This window comes from Anopheles cruzii, chromosome 3, assembly GCF_943734635.1.
Source record: "Anopheles cruzii chromosome 3, idAnoCruzAS_RS32_06, whole genome shotgun sequence".
In the NCBI taxonomy this organism is placed as follows: domain Eukaryota; kingdom Metazoa; phylum Arthropoda; class Insecta; order Diptera; family Culicidae; genus Anopheles; species Anopheles cruzii.
Window position 1 is genome coordinate 14,737,848 of NC_069145.1, and position 16,746 is coordinate 14,754,593.

The 16,746-nt window shown below is 49.2% G+C and overlaps 2 protein-coding genes across 4 annotated transcripts; one reads left to right on the plus strand and one right to left on the minus strand.

The window, feature by feature from the left end:
- Positions 1 to 408: 408 nt before the first annotated feature.
- Positions 409 to 16,542, plus strand: LOC128271618 (protein NASP homolog). 3 transcript variants are annotated; one of them, XM_053009212.1, is made up of 4 exons: positions 409 to 551; positions 14,549 to 15,405; positions 15,487 to 15,761; positions 15,836 to 16,542. In XM_053009212.1, the coding sequence occupies exons 2-4, from the start codon at positions 14,631 to 14,633 to the stop codon at positions 16,136 to 16,138; spliced, it is 1,353 nt and encodes a 450-aa protein (XP_052865172.1). In that variant the 5' UTR covers positions 409 to 551; positions 14,549 to 14,630; the 3' UTR covers positions 16,139 to 16,542. The 3 variants fall into 3 exon arrangements, with proteins under 3 accessions (XP_052865172.1, XP_052865174.1, XP_052865173.1); XM_053009214.1 differs by having other exon boundaries at positions 450 to 546; XM_053009213.1 differs by lacking the exon at positions 409 to 551 and adding an exon at positions 13,373 to 13,484.
- On the minus strand, positions 2,586 to 9,117 carry LOC128269909 (uncharacterized). The gene is made up of 5 exons (XM_053007313.1): positions 9,100 to 9,117; positions 5,461 to 6,502; positions 5,074 to 5,376; positions 3,870 to 4,007; positions 2,586 to 2,860 (listed from the first exon to the last, which is right to left on the minus strand). Exons 1-5 carry the CDS (start codon positions 9,115 to 9,117, stop codon positions 2,586 to 2,588), a joined length of 1,776 nt encoding a protein of 591 aa, XP_052863273.1.
- Positions 16,543 to 16,746: the final 204 nt, after the last annotated feature.

A 16,746-nucleotide genomic window follows, 5' to 3' on the forward strand; every position in this document is an offset into this window, starting at 1 on the left:
AGATTTTAACAAATGCTTTGGCATGTTAACGTTTATCATTGTTCAAGCGCCACGTCCAACATTACCGCTCTGCGTGACTGGATTAGGACGAGTAGGATTAAATTAACGGTAAACCCAACAATCACATTCCGCCGGAGTGTACCTTGCGCACCTTCGGCCTGATTTTATATTGGATGGGTGGGTTGGGTTTGGCCAGCAGTTCAACGTCTTATCTTGAATTTTGTTTAAATATTTCAATTTCGTCCATTCACATGAGTGAAATATTTCAACAAAACGCTTCTTTAGAGCGTTACCAGCGTTACGTCTCCATTGCGAAACGTTTATTTGACACAACTGTCAGTTCGGTGCGTTTCGCCTGCACGCTTCCCCGCTTCGTGCGCGCCATTTGTTCTTGTTCACTTCACACCCGGCAAACTTGCGGTGCGATCGAGCATTGTTTCGGCGGAAAAGTTGGCTAAAACGGTGGCCATTGGTTTTGATTGAACATTGTGAAGTGCTCATTTTATCCGTTTCATCGTTCATCGTGCCTGAAGTTCGCAAGCGAGCGTAAGGTAAGTGTATTTTCCGTTGTCTACAACAGCGACGTCCGGCACGGCTTTTTGACCGACAAGAAGCTGTTGATATCCGGCGAACCGGATGCGTCTGTTGTAAAATATAACGGATTCTTTATACTTTTAGTCCGAAGAGCATAGCCGGCGGTCGGGGAAAAACGCCAATGTATATCGTAGATAAGCTGCCAGAAGCTAGAATGTGGTAGCGGAACATGGTAACGCTATCGTTGTTTGTTTCGAAATTTGTCGTAAGAAGCGATGTTACCACAGGCATGCGGATTGAAACACTGCCGCCACACTGTTTAAAAGTTGCACACAGATTCCTCTATGCGGAACACTATGATGTGGCCGTGATATGATGTGAGATAAGTCCATCGACACCGGCGCCCTGCCGTCAGTGGTGTACTGCAGGAGTTTATTTGTATAATTAATATGTTTTGTATATGTATATATAGAGAATCTGGTTTGTTCCACTTCTTCTGCCACTTCTTGTTATGTTTCACTTACACGTTATAAGGCAAAGCTTTTACATAAACTAACGTCGATAGTGTTCCGCTGTGGATGCTTTCCTTCGTTCCGCCGTAAGCCTCGCGCTGGGCGCCCACCATCCCACCGTTGCTGGGTGATGCTGACAATGCCAGACGCTTTTCCGAACTTGGCCTCAGGCTGTGGGAAACTCATCTGACGAACCGTTCAAAGGATCACCGCCACACGCACCGGGGATACACGCAACCGAAAGTGGAACTCCGGTTGGTGGCGTTTGCTCCTTCGTGCAAGCGCATAAGTAGCGAAATCATAACGGATACCTGTATATTTCTACTTCGCCGGCAATGAAAGCATTGCGATAAGAGAGTGGATTAAATTTTCGTTTTAAGCTTCAAAACTTTCCGCTAGTTCAGAAGTGAGTTCTTCTTTAGTTTTTAAGCGTGTCCGTGTAGAAGGGTGGTGTATATGTTTAAGATAGGTTAGTACAGTCTGTGGGCGCTTCTTATGGTTTAGAGTTTTTTTAACTATCTCCGGTCCCTTGCAACAACCGGCGCCAGCCGGTCCGGCAACATCCCGATAAAATACGTACCATATATAGTTTTCAAACTTAACAAATCATCGTTCCATTAAAAGTGTAGTCACCTAACCTGCTTACTTGCGCAGAGTTCTTAAGGACAAACGCAAAAATGGGTTAAAATGTAGATTTTTGATGCGTTTTTTGTTTTGTTATCAACCATAGAATTGTTTCGTAAGTGAATACTGATGTTCAGAAGCCTTCCGCAAAATTTGCGCATAATCTTAAACCTTAGTGTTGGGTTTTTCGTGATGTAAAATGAGAATGGACCGCTCCAACTGATTTTTGGATGTTACCTTCCGCGTCGGTGTTGTCCCTCCGCTTCCGCGCACCGACATTGCGATATTGTTTGCGAATCAGGCAAAAGTTATGACAAATTTCACTTTGCTACGGTTCGAGTAAAGTACAGGAAAAGTCTTTCTCTAGAGCGCGCCCTCAGTGCGCAACGTCAAGCCACTACGAATCGGAGAAATCAGACCTGAAGCTATCTAATCTCTAATTTATTCGGTAGCAGCGTTTGTTATCATGCGCCAAAACTTTCTACTTGAAAAACTTGCCATATTCTCATCTTCTGTCGTTCGTGCCACGGATCGATGTAAAGAGTTGAGAAGCGAATGGATGAAACGCGAAAACCTGACCAGATGACGCTGGCTATCGATGTAAGAGATGCTATATTATTACGAATTCGCTACTGTTGGAAACACGTCCCATTACCGATGACGTGGACTAAGTAGAGAAGGTTGTTTGCGCGTATGATTAATGGCCGAATTTTATCACAAACAATTTCGTTACGATTTTGACTACTCCCTCCTTTTTTGATTGTTGTAATGAAATGAATTATGAAGCTCATCAAGAACGGGCCGCGGTCCCGCTGTTCCCCTGCTGTGGGTACACCGGAGTGATTTCGTATCGAGCCGCGCAGCTTGCTAGTTGACATTGTAGACCGCGACCTTGTTGAATTTGATTTGGAATCATCAAATCATCGCCGACAGTGGGTTGAAGCGCATAATTTTCGACAGCAGAATCCACAGGAACGAGGTGAAGGTGCACAGGACGACACCGCCCCAGCCGAGCTCCAGGCTCCAGGCGGTGACGAAGATGCGTGCGCCCAGAAACTTCGATGCCGCCCGTGCCGTCCCCTTGATCGCCACCACACCGTCGATGGTCCCATCGAAGTCGCTGTCGAGCAGCGGCCGTCCCTGTTGTCGCTTGAAGTGTATTATCATCAGCGTGAACAGTGCAAAGAGGGCTGCAGGAAGACGCGGAAGCGGAATCGATTATTCATACCCAGCAGCCGGATCGGATGATCCGGGCGGGAAAGTGTTTGGAATTGGTTCGAATCAATCACGTTTCGCTAGGTAATGGTCCGCACATTAATCATACATCTGGAATCGGGGCCCCACAGTAAATGAGAGCGACAGGCTGTTGGTTTTTCGAAAAATTGTCACCGTTAGCTGCAAAAGGATCAGCAACATGGGCGCTTCTGGTTGCGTGACCTCACCGGAAAGAGCGCACTAGTGGCGTGTCTGTGTCTGTTTTAACCTTGATCGGCAGCCGCCAAGGAATAGAAAATGTCATTTTCTATTTTCATCGCACACACGAGCCCTACTACTACTCGAGAGGGCAGTAATGTGTGGCAGAAGGCTGCCTGGAGGCGGATTATTGAAATGCCGCCGTGCATCTTCGCCACTGTGACAGGCGAAGGCTTCGCGGAACCACACGCGGATGGATACTGTGAGCCTGGCGCACCAGGCGAGAGCCGCCCGTTGGGGCAAGACACACGCGCCGTGGTGAAATGTAAGCGAGCAACAGATCGATTTTCAATAGCATCGTCCTAGGATTAGCGTGCTGGCCGGCGGTTGTGGGACGATTGGGTAGTTCCTAGTATCGCATGCCACATTCACTCACAATTTGCGTCGATCTGTGCCTAACGATTGACGGCGAAGGTTGCTTATGGTGGCCGCGTGCGAGACAGTTAACATGTCAGGGTGCTCGAGAGAGTCTTCGAAAACATGGCCTATGAATTGTTCAAGACCCGAGAGGGTTTACTGTTCTTTTTTTGGTGCTCGCTCTGGCCTGCACAAAATTGTATTAATAATGCATCACGCCGCATCGCGAGGCCGAAGAAAACGAGGTGCAAAAATACCTCGGGCATATGGCTTAAGTATCCTAACCAGTTTCGAGCTGGGTCTGGGTCGTATTGTAGGCCAATGTGGGTCACGGGGAGTACGGAAGTAATCTGAAGCAACACTACTTACCAGCTAACAGGTACATCACACCGGTCACCAGCACCGCACTGATCTGCCGCTGGCAGACGCCGAAAGCACCCACCAGTGCCGCGCTACCGAGTATGATGAGACACACCAGCGAGCAGGATATCGACAGGTTCTGCATTCCTGTTGGTTGGTTCCAGTGTTGAAAGGGTCCAAAAAAGAGTTCACACCAAGAGAAGGAGCATTAAAACGAATGTTTAGTATTTTGCTTCCCTTTTACGACCCCGGAAGCTGTCCGCAGTTGGGAACCACTTTCTCGCTGAAGCATTTTAAGAGAAGAAGAAAGAGTTTTAAGAGGAAAAAGAATAGAACAGCGGAAGCGGAAAGCGCGGTGACGCCCAACGGGGGGGAAGGCACTGTTGTGCCCAGGGCGAGTTGCACTAAAATGGCAAACGAAAATGTAGTCCCCTTGGGGTCCAAAGTAGTAGAAGCGCCTGCAAACCAGGATGCGCGAACCAAGAAATGGTGAAGCGGCGGCTGGCGGGCATGATGAGCATCGCTGTTGCGGTGCAGTGCAAAGCAACGGAACTCGTGGTCGGTCGGGTTGATGAATGTTTGGCAGTGGCAAGCAGCCACTTCGACCGTGCCCAGATACATCGTCAGGAGACGGAAGGTGTGGTGTCCTGATCGATGATGACTGCAGTATGCCGTTGTGCACGGACGGATGCTGAACACAGTCTCGTCAGAATCGAGCAGTAGAGCTTCTTTTATAGTACATCTGGGACCGGCCACTGTTGCTGGCGGCCGGCCGATTTCCTCCAGGCGGCTGCTTACTTGCATACAGCGAAACTGAACACAGCATTTTTAAGCAAACTTGAACTTGAGAATAAATGTTTGAATTTTATGCACAAAACTAATGATAAACGTACGATGGTGCGCGAAGCTCAAGCTATTTTGCAACTTTAATTACAAACTGTTTACAAAATATACAAAAGGGCTAATAAAATACGTTCTCCTGACGATGGGGGTACCGATTATGTTGTGTAATGTTAGAAGGTGCTAAACCAATTCAGATTCTCGGAGCTTCATGGTAGATTCGAAAATTGATCGAAATCGAAATTTTTTGATCAAATGTGACCCAGTGGTCTGTGAAGGGTAATTGGAATAGACAGGCTTTGAAGAGGAGGACAGAAAGTAAGATGGTTCGGGAGGAATCAGGACAATACACATACGCCCAAGTTGTACCTACTTAAATGCGGATGTAAGGAGGCCTGGGACTCACTGTGTTGCCAATCGGCCCTGGCGTCCTCGTCGTTGCCCTGGGCGCTCTCCATCGTGCCGGCCAGATAGTTGACGCACTGTTCGACCTGCGGGAAGCCATCCTTCGACATGGTGCGTATCTCGTCCGCCGTCAGGTCGATGCACAGCGTCCAGATGCCACCATTCATCGGCACCAGAAATACGCCGGCACGGTCATCCGTGACGGCCGGCGGTCGGAGCGTGGTTGGTCCCGGCACATGGTGGTGCGGTTTGTGGTGCACGTTTGGCAACCCTACCGTCGTCGGAACTACTGGTACAGAAGACGCGCACCTTGAGCACCGACAGCCGTTTCATGTTCAAAGTCTTCGGCTCTTACCTTTCCCTTTTAGCGGTATCTTGGCGGCCCGACCGTCGAGGTACCAGTGCAGCTCGGTGGCGGTCTCGTTGCTGATCCGGTCCAGGCTGTTGCGGTCCCAGGACACGTGCTCCCAGTGGTCGGTCATGATGGCGGCACAGAGCATGGCGGTCGCGCTCGAGGTCATGAGCAGCGTGAGAAAGAGGAACAGTATCGGTGGCGGTATCGAGGAGCAGCACCCGCCACCATCGTTGCCGGATGGCGTTTGCTGGTGATGGTGGCTGAGTCCGGCTGTGGTGGTGGTGGTGGTCGCTGCCCCACCCTGGCCCCCAAGAACGGTGGTCATGGCCGATGGTTGCTGCATCGGCGTGCTGAAGCTGTAGTGTTGATAATAGTAGCAACTGTCGATGCTGGGCGATTTGTCCGGTGGTCCTGACGCGGGATAACCGCCCGCTAGATACTGGTAGTCACTGTTCGAGGCGTTCGTAGCCGAGTAGCCGAGCAGACTGTTGTTGTTGGTGTCATTGGTCGGACAGTAGTTTACACCGGGCAGCGGGGCATCGTAGTCGTACTGCAGATACCCGTGCTGTCGGCGGTACGTCGAAGACTGATACTGCGTTGCATTCGCCGTGCCACCACCGCCACCACCACCACCGCTGCCACCGGCCAGACCTACCGCGCCCTGTGCCGGATAGCGATAGTAGGAATTGTTCCGATGGATCACCGGCCAGCTACGGGTGGTGGACTTGTTCCTCGAGTAACTGTTCGCCGTGATGGTGGTGCTGGCGGCCGTCGTCGTCGCGCACGTCGTCCCCTCGTGTGGGGCGTCCACGCCCGGTGTGTTGGTATCGTTTGGCCCTTCGCACCGGTCGCTTTGACCAGGCGATGCGGTTTGCTTCTCGGCGATCGTGCTATCGGTGGTCGGCGGATCGGGGAAAAGCTCGCTGCCCGGGGGTACGGTCCCCGCTCGGTTGGTGGATTGGTTCGGTGTTGACGGTAGCGATGGCGGCGGCGGTGTATTCGTCGGTGGAGAAGGAGCTGCAGCAACGACTGACGGTGGTTTCTGTTTGGGAATGATGTAGGTTGTTATCGAGGACGCTTCCGGCAGGCAACCGGTGGTTACGGTGTACTTGCAGCCGGCACCCCGTTCCGTTTGCACGAGTCATAAATCGGTGCCCCGTTTCTTCATTTTGGCGCCTCGGTGGTCGGTCGGGATATTTACGTTTTTCGAACCCTTTCGGGTGGGCTCTTCGCACGCACCCGATGCCGTCGGTCAGGTGTGGTCGTATTGTCGCAATGCTGCGCCAAATGTATCGGCCGTGCTAAAGGGGACAGTCCGTAAAAATCATGAACGCACGTTAGAAGAGAGGGTTTAAAGCATACATACGAAAATGACCAAAGAATTTAGAAAATGGAGTGGCAAGATCATTCATCACGGATCAGCGCACTGGTGGAAATTCAATTCAGAGGAATAAGGAAATTCAATTCAATTTACAGCACACTCGGGACAACCACTGACATTAGCTTTTTGATGCAATTAGGGTAATGTGCACTGGTGTCGGTATCGCGTGCCGCTTGGCTCAACCTTTAGCTTATCGTTCACTCGCAATCATCCGGCAGCACCGGTTTATGTTTGAGCTTTGAGCCCCGCTCCGGCGCATCGTCTCGACCAGTCACTCCGTCGGCCAGAGATCGCTACTTTCGGTTCCCCGGCGACGATACGATGTCATGTTTCGGCGCCAGGCGGCTTCCGTTGGACGAACGGAACGGGCACTGGCAGTGAACGTGCTGCCAGGCGAAGAAGAAAGTCATTCACGATCCTTCTGCAAACTCTGGACCGAGACTGGAAGACGTCACACACAGACAGACACACAGACAGACTCGGCACCGCTGTGCGATGGAGGCGCATGGTACGATAATGGGGTTGCGATAAGGTCGCTCGAAACACCCGCTCGATCTTGGGTTAGGATGCAAAACAACCGGTCCTAGGACGTGGCCGCGCTCGGTGAGTGGTCGGCATGATAGGTGACAGGATAGATTTATCCTAATTAACATTGTGTTCGTAGCGCGCCCCTCTAATGTGGCACGCCGACCGACTGAGTGCCGTGTAGCATCGTGCTGTAAAACGAATCTAATCCAGCGCGCAAAGTGTCAGACTCTCCACACTTAATGGGTTCGTGTAATCAGAATCCTTAATTAATATTTGCCCGCCTGTTTCGAAACGCGGCTCCTCGAACTGGGGAAGAAGTGCTTTTAGGCCAGCAAGAGATACTAAATTAGATTTAAACGATAGTTTAAAGCTAATTAAAAGCAATACCCACAATTGGTATTGACGGCAGGACCGCGCTTGCTTGGCCGTGTCGGAGCACAGCCATTTTGGAAGCTAACGATTTAGCGAACAACATGATGCTGCTGTTGAGATTTGTGAAATGTTCCAATCGGCTTACACGTTTGGATGGAATATATTTGTTTGCCAAATCGCGATCCTTGTGGAAACAGAGCCTTCGGCCCAATCTTCTCCGTCGCCCCGAGTAGTGATTTGCATATTATTTTTCCTCTGGCGAATGATGTTGGCCCAAAGCGAATTAAACATCTAGCGACACGGCCCGGGCCCCCCAATCATGAATGTTTGTAATTATTATGCATTGAATATTCCATAATGTGTGGCGCCGTTGGTAGGTAGATCAGAGCAGCGATTTGAGTTTGTTCCATGAAAAATACGATTTGTATTCATTTTTTGATTTGTTTCGAGGCCCCATTCGCGTCCCCTCAGGCGCACATCCCGTTGTTATTGTTGCTTATGTGTCCTGTGGCGACGGCTTGTTGTTGTTGTGCGCAGTTCTTTCGACTACATCATATCCTATCTGCCTGCCCCTCATTGCCCACGGGGTGGCCGCATTCGTGTGCCCACTGTTCACTATGCAAATTGGCACGTTAATTAATTTGAATATTAAAATGGTACCTCCCGAAAGCGGTGCGCCGAATGCGTTCTCTCGTGCGTGAAAATTGTGTTATTCCGCGCCCGCGCGTCTGGTGCTGCGAACGCAATGTGTTTGGCAGCGCCAATCGTGCGTGAAAGTGGTACGCTGAGGCGTGTGCCGGGTTTATGCTTTGGCTGACGTGAGCATTATGTGAGGCCAGCCGCCACCACGGTATGCGTTAATTATTCATTGCGTTATGCAATCGTTAACCCATTAAATGTGCGTATGCTTTTTGTAAGGGTATTAGCATCAATAATGAATAAGTCAACACTTCGCACAGAAAGTGGAAAAAGGTCCCCGAGAAAGCCGAGGAAAGTTGGCACCAATGGCGGGGATGAACTGTGTCGTCTCTCCATCGTCGTCTTAATTGGATTGGCTTTCGTGAATTGTTTCCATCTCATTTGTCCGCTTTTTCCAGTGTCCTTTTGTCGACCCCGCTGGTCCAATGGCTTCGGATTTTGATTCCAAAAATAAGATAGAAGCCGATGCGCTCTTGAAGTCCTCGTGTGGAACCTTCCATGGTGACCTCACGAGGAGACGAGCGTGTGTGTCCCCACCATCTTTCGTGTCCCGTGGATGGCCTTCGTGGATCCCACACTCGCAGTCCGTTTTGCAGGGGTATTTATTTTATCACAAAAAATCCGTGTAAGCTGTTTACTGACATTTACTGAGTTCTCACAGCCACACCGTGGGGCATGATTCGCCTCTGCAGTGGGACTCGACTCTGTGTGGGACGGCACCGGCACGGCTGCATGCTGCTCCCGCTTCGAGAGGAGGATCTCTTGGCTGCTGTCAACCTTTATGTCTGCTGGCCGTTGGGCGCACCGACCAGGATAAGCCGAAATGGGTTAATGTCAATTTGTTTGAGGAGGCTGACTAAGGATGGAATAAAATGGCTTAGTTTGCGAGTGGGACGGAATCCTTTCCGAAAATCCGCTACTATTTGCTGTACTGGCCCCGTCGGTCCATTAGTGCGTATGGCGCTCTACTTGAGAGGGTTTTACTTCTTCAGGGCTGTGGCTGACAAAGCGGGCGTGATGATCCAGGCGGCCTCCAGAGTGCTGTCGTAATAAATACTGAGTCAATAAAAAAGCTGCACAATCTTCAACCGGAGCCGGTTTGTGTTAGCTAAAAGAAAACCCACCCATTTTGTAGCTAGGGACAACCGTGCTATGCAAGGGGCCGCCGCCGGCCATCAGTTAAAACTAACCATTGTTTTTATGCTCGTATTAACCAGCCTTTTATGGAGATTATCTGCTTCTGTGTTTGTCGAGTGTCGTCGCCATGCTGTCGTCGGCCATTTGATACGGCCACTTTCGTCCACATAGAGATTTTCAATGATTCAGGATCTCAGCGGGTTGCGGAGCGTATAGTTAAATTGATATGCTTCCAACGTAACGATGAAAATTAAAAGAATGTATGTGACAATGTTACGAAATGTTATCACGCAAACACTAACAGTGTTAGAAAGGTTGCGGATTCATTAAAAAAGCTTAGCCAAGAGCTATTTCTTATCGCCAATGAGGCAACGAAACACGAAGTATGATCGCAATTCATAGTTTAGTTCCATCAGCGACTATTAAACTCCCGAAGGTGCGCCAGTTATAATAATTACATAAACTTTACTGCTCTCGTTTTATGCCGCCATACAAACTTGGCAGCCGCCTCACAGATTAACAATTCATACTCGAGCCAATTTTTTTTCCAAATGGCTACGGCGCGATTTTTAGCCTTGCCAGCGAACGAGAACCCCGGGGGACGGATATCCTTGCTCTCGGTTTCGATTGCGTGTCACCCGTGTATATGTCCAGACAGTGGTCTAGTAGACGACGAACCCCGGTCCCTGCCGTGACCTTCACTCCGTGGCCCGCCCCGTAAGTGGCCTCTTCTGGCATGGCGAACCGAAACGAAAACAGTCGCTTTAAGGTGGACGTGTTTTTGCTGTTCCGAGCCCGTGTAGCACAGGAATCGTTTGCGAATCGTTAGCCATCTTCCTTGACCCGTAAAAATCAACGACCTACAGGCCAGACCGGGCGACGACAAGGAAGGATTATGGGTGGCAGATAGTTTGGCCATCGGTACGCTGGTAGTGTTATTATCAGGTATGCTAATGGAGTGTTCCGCCACGGGAAACCAGAATGGCCACTCTCGCGTGCTGTGGTGCCGGTGTGGCCCTCGTCCTGCGCTCATTCACACACAAACTATCGAAAGGGAAAGCCATGAAACAATCGTTACACAGCGGCGAGGGATTTGATTTATAGATGGTGGCGGACATCGCGGACAGCAACAAGAGCGCGCCCCCCATTTCGAATGGACGTGATGACGTTGCTCGAGATATAGAAGTTTGATTTACAAGACCGGGAAACTTTTGCCCCGGTAGTTTCGTGAACCACGCGCGGCGATCAGACAGGTTACGAAGGTATTACTAACTTACTCAGTAATGGCGCTCAGATTAATGTTGCTTCCAGACCGAAGTTTGTTGAGAAACTTTCATCAAACGGCGATTAGTGGTTGGTCCGGTGAAGAGCTGAAGATATTGTCGTTCCCGATGTTTGCGGGTTGCGCTCAGGTTTCGCGGTTCCGGCTTTGGTGGTTTGAAGGGGTGATTTTGAGAAAAAAAACTAGTCACGAGAGATCGGGTAAGGAATGCTACACTTTTTTGCACTCTTTTTAACTTAAGTACAGGAAATTGGTTGGTTCACTTCAGCGCTATTCGAATAAGTACACTTAAAACTGTAAAGAAACGGCCATAGCTATTGTTAGTGCTGCAAGCGACTACTACCAGTGCATCATCACTAAGAATAATTATGCAATCCCACGGGGTCACACTGGGTCCGCACGGTTAATAGCTATCATGTCTCTCACTTTTTAATAGTAGACCCATGGCAGAACCTTATTCTGCGGCAGTAAGCTATCATTCGTTACAAAGGACCTCGGGAGTGAACATGCATAACACTGCACCGATCATCAACATTGTGTGGTCATAAAAGTGTGTCGCTGTTGTAAATCGCCCAAGGTTTTTGTGTGTCCAGCACTCCATGATGTCGTCGGTTCCACGCTTCGGCCGTATGCTGATGGAATCGATTTAAATTTTGCCCTCCGATGGCCAATAATGCACCTCTGTGGGCTTAGTAATTTTATAAATCACGATTGTTCAATAAATTTGCTTTCATCGAAACACGAAACTGCAACCGCTTTAAACTCCTGCGCTGCTCCGCTTTTGCTTGCATGCGTGTTATGAAACCGGTCACAAAGACCCACGGAACACTGCGATGGTTAACTGCAGTGGAGCGGAATTACTTTTCCTTCTTGACAGCAGCACCTTCCTCGGGACTTCTCCGTGGGAAGGGTTCTGCTTCCTTCAACTACGGGTTCTATTGTACACATACACACACACCGCGAAGCAATAAACAATCCTGTTCCGCACCAGAGGTACTCCGGAGGCTCGCCATCGGAACACACGGCGCTACATACAGGAAGGGTTTAAATATTTGAAACAGTGCCTACACTACTTGTATCGGTTACACAAACTAAACACAAACACATTTTCAAATCCACCGTACAACTGGCTGCTCTGACCGTTCGAATCACACGGCCACCGGGACCTTTTGTTGTCGTTCGGCACAAAAAACACACTTCAAAGTCTCCTACCTCTTCGGGGTTATGTGATCCGATTGTGGTGGTGGAGCTTTAACAAACGAAGTTACTCTCTCACGCCCACTGGTGGTGCTGTTTGTTGGTCCTTTTTGTCTTTAAACTATGAATCCGTATCCGATGGCGGCTCGTGACTCAGTGACCGGGCCAGGATGCCAGGCATGTAGCGTAAAGATTGTCTTGATCAGTGATGTCGTCGTCTGGTTCGTTGTGTTTCGTCCGGCTCCAACCGAGTCCTAGTCCTTCGCCTGTTCGTTTGCTGTTAATTTCGTTGCGTGCTGTGAATCCTTGCGCTTCTATCTCGTTCCCCACGCGTGCGCTACGGTACGTGTTTGAGCTTGAACTGTGAACTTTCGTTACGGGTCCTGTGAACTGTATGCACAGAGAGTGAGAGAGAGAGAAAAAGATAACGTGCAGAAGGAACTTTACGATGAGAAAGTGCTGATAAACAGAGAGTGCTTTGGGCTGTCATTTTGAACCACGGCACAAGCGAGACACGGGAGTTGAGAGAGAATTTTCCCCAACGGCGCTTTTTGATTTCCCAATTTCTCACGCGCTTTCGATTAATTTTCTCGTATGCAAAGCTCTCACTCTCACAGGAGGGCGGCCAACTTTAAGGACACCAGGGGCCGCCGATGGAAAGGACCGAGACAGATGGAGTAGCCGGTGTAAAGCTTGCGCACTTTTCGTACAAAGAAAAATCAATACCAAAATCAAACACCCGTGAATGAAAGAAAGAGAAACCCACACTCGGTCACGGTATGTAGGGGCCCTCCGGTTCCGCCGAGAGAGCAGGTCACTCTCCGTTTGAACTATCGTTTGACACAGTCGAACATTGAGTGATCCGGTTCGGTCCGGCTCTTTAGCGGACCGATGCCTATCTAAATAGTGACCCCGCGAGGGCAGCCCAATGTGTGGCCACCGAGATGAAATAGCATCGAACGGTCGTTCCAATTCCGCTTGCCGTACGTTGCTTGTGTCACTTGCCAGGACACTTCAAGAGTAGTAGAAAACGTGTTTCGGTTTGTTTTTCTGTTAGGCTTTCAAGTGCATCAGACTCCTAGCGAAGCCCAGCAGGGACGTGTTTCGTAGAGGAATGTTGTTTGTGTGTTTGTATTTGGTGTGAAATACGTTGAGTGATGGCACACGATGAGGGATATGTTTCGATCGACGCATCCAAGGGTTCACACATTGGAAAGCAATTTTGATTCTCTGTCGATTCTTTGATGTTCCGAGTGGCCGCGAGGGTTGCGCTGAGCGAAAGCAAAGTGAAAATGTATTGCACCGGGTGCAAGTGATGGAAAACTACAGTCAAGTACGGGGACCTTTCTAGTTGATTGGCAACATTCGCGTTGTGGAGCTTGAGTGACTAGCACAGCTTTTTTGGCGCAGGTACAACAACGGGACATGGTAAATCAAACGCACATACCGCTATGTCGTATAAATTATTAACGATCGAATGGTTCCAACGATGCCGACCGGTAAGAGTGGCCGATCGATCGTTGTACAGTTTGCCCGGTATATGTTAATGGGGAAACCTTGGAAAATTCAGAATAACGCAACAGTTAGTGACATAAAAGAGGCAGTCCCCAGGAAGTCATTACAAGCACCGCGGCGGCGAAGTCATGAGCCGGGTTAGGTGCTTGATATTTTTTCCTGGCAAGGATGGAGCAACTTTTATAATTACTGATTATGATGATGCCTAATAAACTAAACAACTCTTCAGCTAACGAGGGTAACGAAGGGTTTTTTACGAGCGAAAAACAGTTTTACAGTTTTCTAACAATATTAATGAGCTGCATGTGCTTGAAAACTTACTTTGGCATATTACAAACACTAATATTTAGAGTAAGCCTAAGAGTAAGTTTGCGCTTCGTTTAGTTTAAAAAAAATCCCACCGCACCGATGTCGAATGCAATTAAAGCCACTACTAGACATCTCAACAGACGAAAATGAGGAAAACCCGAATTATTTTTCGTTACTAGCAGGAAAATTCGGGCAAAATGCGATAAACAAAGGGAGTCGGTTCAGTTCGGTCCTGTAGAAGGATCTGCTTCGCCACTCCTAACGAAAAGCTAAAGGAGCCTGTCCTGACCCACGATTCTCGGGCCTAGTCATGAATAATTTTCTTTGATCGTGTGCAACGCTTCTTCAAGATACGTGTTTACGAGCGGAAAGTCGATTTCCGCTTGAAAAGACCTGCGCTGGGCTGCGTTGGTTTGGTTGAAATGTACGGAGAGCAACAGAGATGGCCACCTTGTACAGCATCTACTGGAGGTTAAATAATGTATATAGAAAGCTTAAACTACATCATATCGTTGCGTTTTCAGCTGAGGGTTCTGTCGCGTATTGACTATGGACTCATTTTCTCCGGGCCAGAATGCGTGCTCTTTAGCCTTTTATCTTCACATCTGCTACATGTTATCGAGCCGAGTAGTGTGTTAATGAAGGTATTTTTATTCATTCAATTTCAGAATCTTCATCTTCTCATCCCTGGACTAGCAGTGAATCGCTTTAAACGATAGTAAGCCCGAAGCACACAGAGTAGAGAGGAAAATGGCCGAAAAATCGGAAATACTCGTCACCAAGGAGGACAAGGTGAACGATGCGAAGGAACTGTTTGGTCGTGGCAGCCGAAACTATTGCATGCGACAGTACTCGGAGGCGGCCGATGATTTGAGTTCGTGCTGTGCGCTGTACTCCGAGATGCACGGCTCGCTGGGCGACGAATGTGGCCTTCCGTATCTGCTGTACGCAAGGTCATTGATTGCTTTAGGAAAGGACGAAAACAATCTGATCGTCCCGGGTGAGGACGAAGAAGACGATGATGACGATGACGAGGAGGGCGCTGAAGAGGAGGAAGGCCCCGAAGACGCCGAAGGAGCCACCGAGAAGGCCGAGGGATCCGATGGAGCTGAAGATGGCGAAGACCAGAAAGAGGGCAAAGAAGACGAAGACGGCAAAATGGAAGCTGAGGAAACGCCTGCCGAGAAAGAGGTTTCAACTTCAGTGACGGAGGAAAAGAAATCCAGCGAAGAAAAAAAGGCTGAAGAAAAAGAGTACACGAAGAAAGCGGATACCGCTGAAGCCGATAAGGCGGCGGAACCACAGCCAGGTTCGTCCACATCGAATGGCTCCGCGGGAGCCGCGGCGGAAGCGACGGAGGATTCGGCCGGTAACTTGCAGGTTGCGTGGGAAATTCTCGAACTGGCGGTCAAGATTTTCGAAAAGCAGGGCGAAAAAGGATACGAGAATCTGACCGAGTGCTACTCGGAGCTGGCGGGCATTTCGTTTGAAAACAGTCACTTCCAGGAGGCCATCAATGATTACCGTAGGTGTCCTGGAGCACACCGTCCGTAGTGGGACTTCACTTAAATTATATTGTTTCATTGTTCCTCGTTTTGTTTTGCAGAAAAAGCTTTGGCTATTCACGGAAAAACGGACAAAATCGATTTGCGTCTGATGGCCGAGACCAACTATAAGGTGGGTCTATGCTATCTGATGTTGAATAATTTCGATGCCTCGATCGATTCGTTCCGGGCCGCGGTCGTTGAGCTGGAGAAGGTAACCGAGGCAGAAAAGGCGAAAGAGCAGACGGACGAGACGAAGGAAACGATCAAGGAGCTGGTGGAAACCAAGAACGATATTCTGGATAAGATCCTCGACGTTGAAGAGGCGAAGAAAACGGTATGTATTTTCTCGGGTGGCGATAGTGCACGAAATTCATCCATTTTCCACGATCTCCGCTCTTCTCATTTCAGTCACTCGAAGAGGTGAAGCGGGAGCTGTCCAAGATAATCGCTTCCGGTGCTGCACCCAGCAGTAGTGCCACCAACGGAGCCGGCCCGTCATCATCGTCTTCGTCGTCCGTTGTGGCTGCTAACGGCTCCAAGTCATCCACGGCGCCGACAGCCACAGCTACTGCCGGTGCCTCCTCTGCTAGTTCCACGACAGCCAAACCGGCCAATGATATTTCGCACCTCATAAAGCGCAAAAAGCCCGACAGTGCCAGCTCGGAAGAGTCTCCGGCCAAAAAAACCGCAACCGAACAGGATAGCGTCTAGCGGGTTTCGTAAGCAGCGTATCGCCTGCTCGCGCTCTCCGTAGGGATGCCAATGGCCATCACGCGTACTTACGGAAAGCGGCCTCTTGAGGGCGGTTAAGTTCAAAGTTTCACAATTTGATCTGTTCCAATTATTTTGTTTATTTGTTCCTGTAGGAAGCCTCAGCTGGGCAGCGTGTGTGCGAGCGGCTTTTTTTTCGGTTTTTACATCGTTTACAACGTTTGATGGTTTGTCGAACGAAAAAGAACAAGTTGTAGATATTTAAATTATTAGTTGCCCTTGCACGCGCGCTCGACGCTGTTTCAGTTTCATCTCTCTGTTCTGTCTTTTACTGGCATTCCATTAAAAAAGTAACTGTGTGGATTCATGTTTCGTAAATAAACAACACCGGCGAGTTTGCTAAGCATGATTTGTGTTAATTTAGTTTATCGCTGTACCTGTCTGCTTCCTGACGGTAGCTTTGAACGATCTGTATCCGAAACTAAGGGTCTTTTAATTGGGCTATGTTTCAGTTGCACAACGGGCACTTTAGTCGCTCAAAAGTGATGTAGCTTAATGCTTCCTTCCGACATTAACCGTGGCGATATTTCGGTTCCGTACACCGTTGT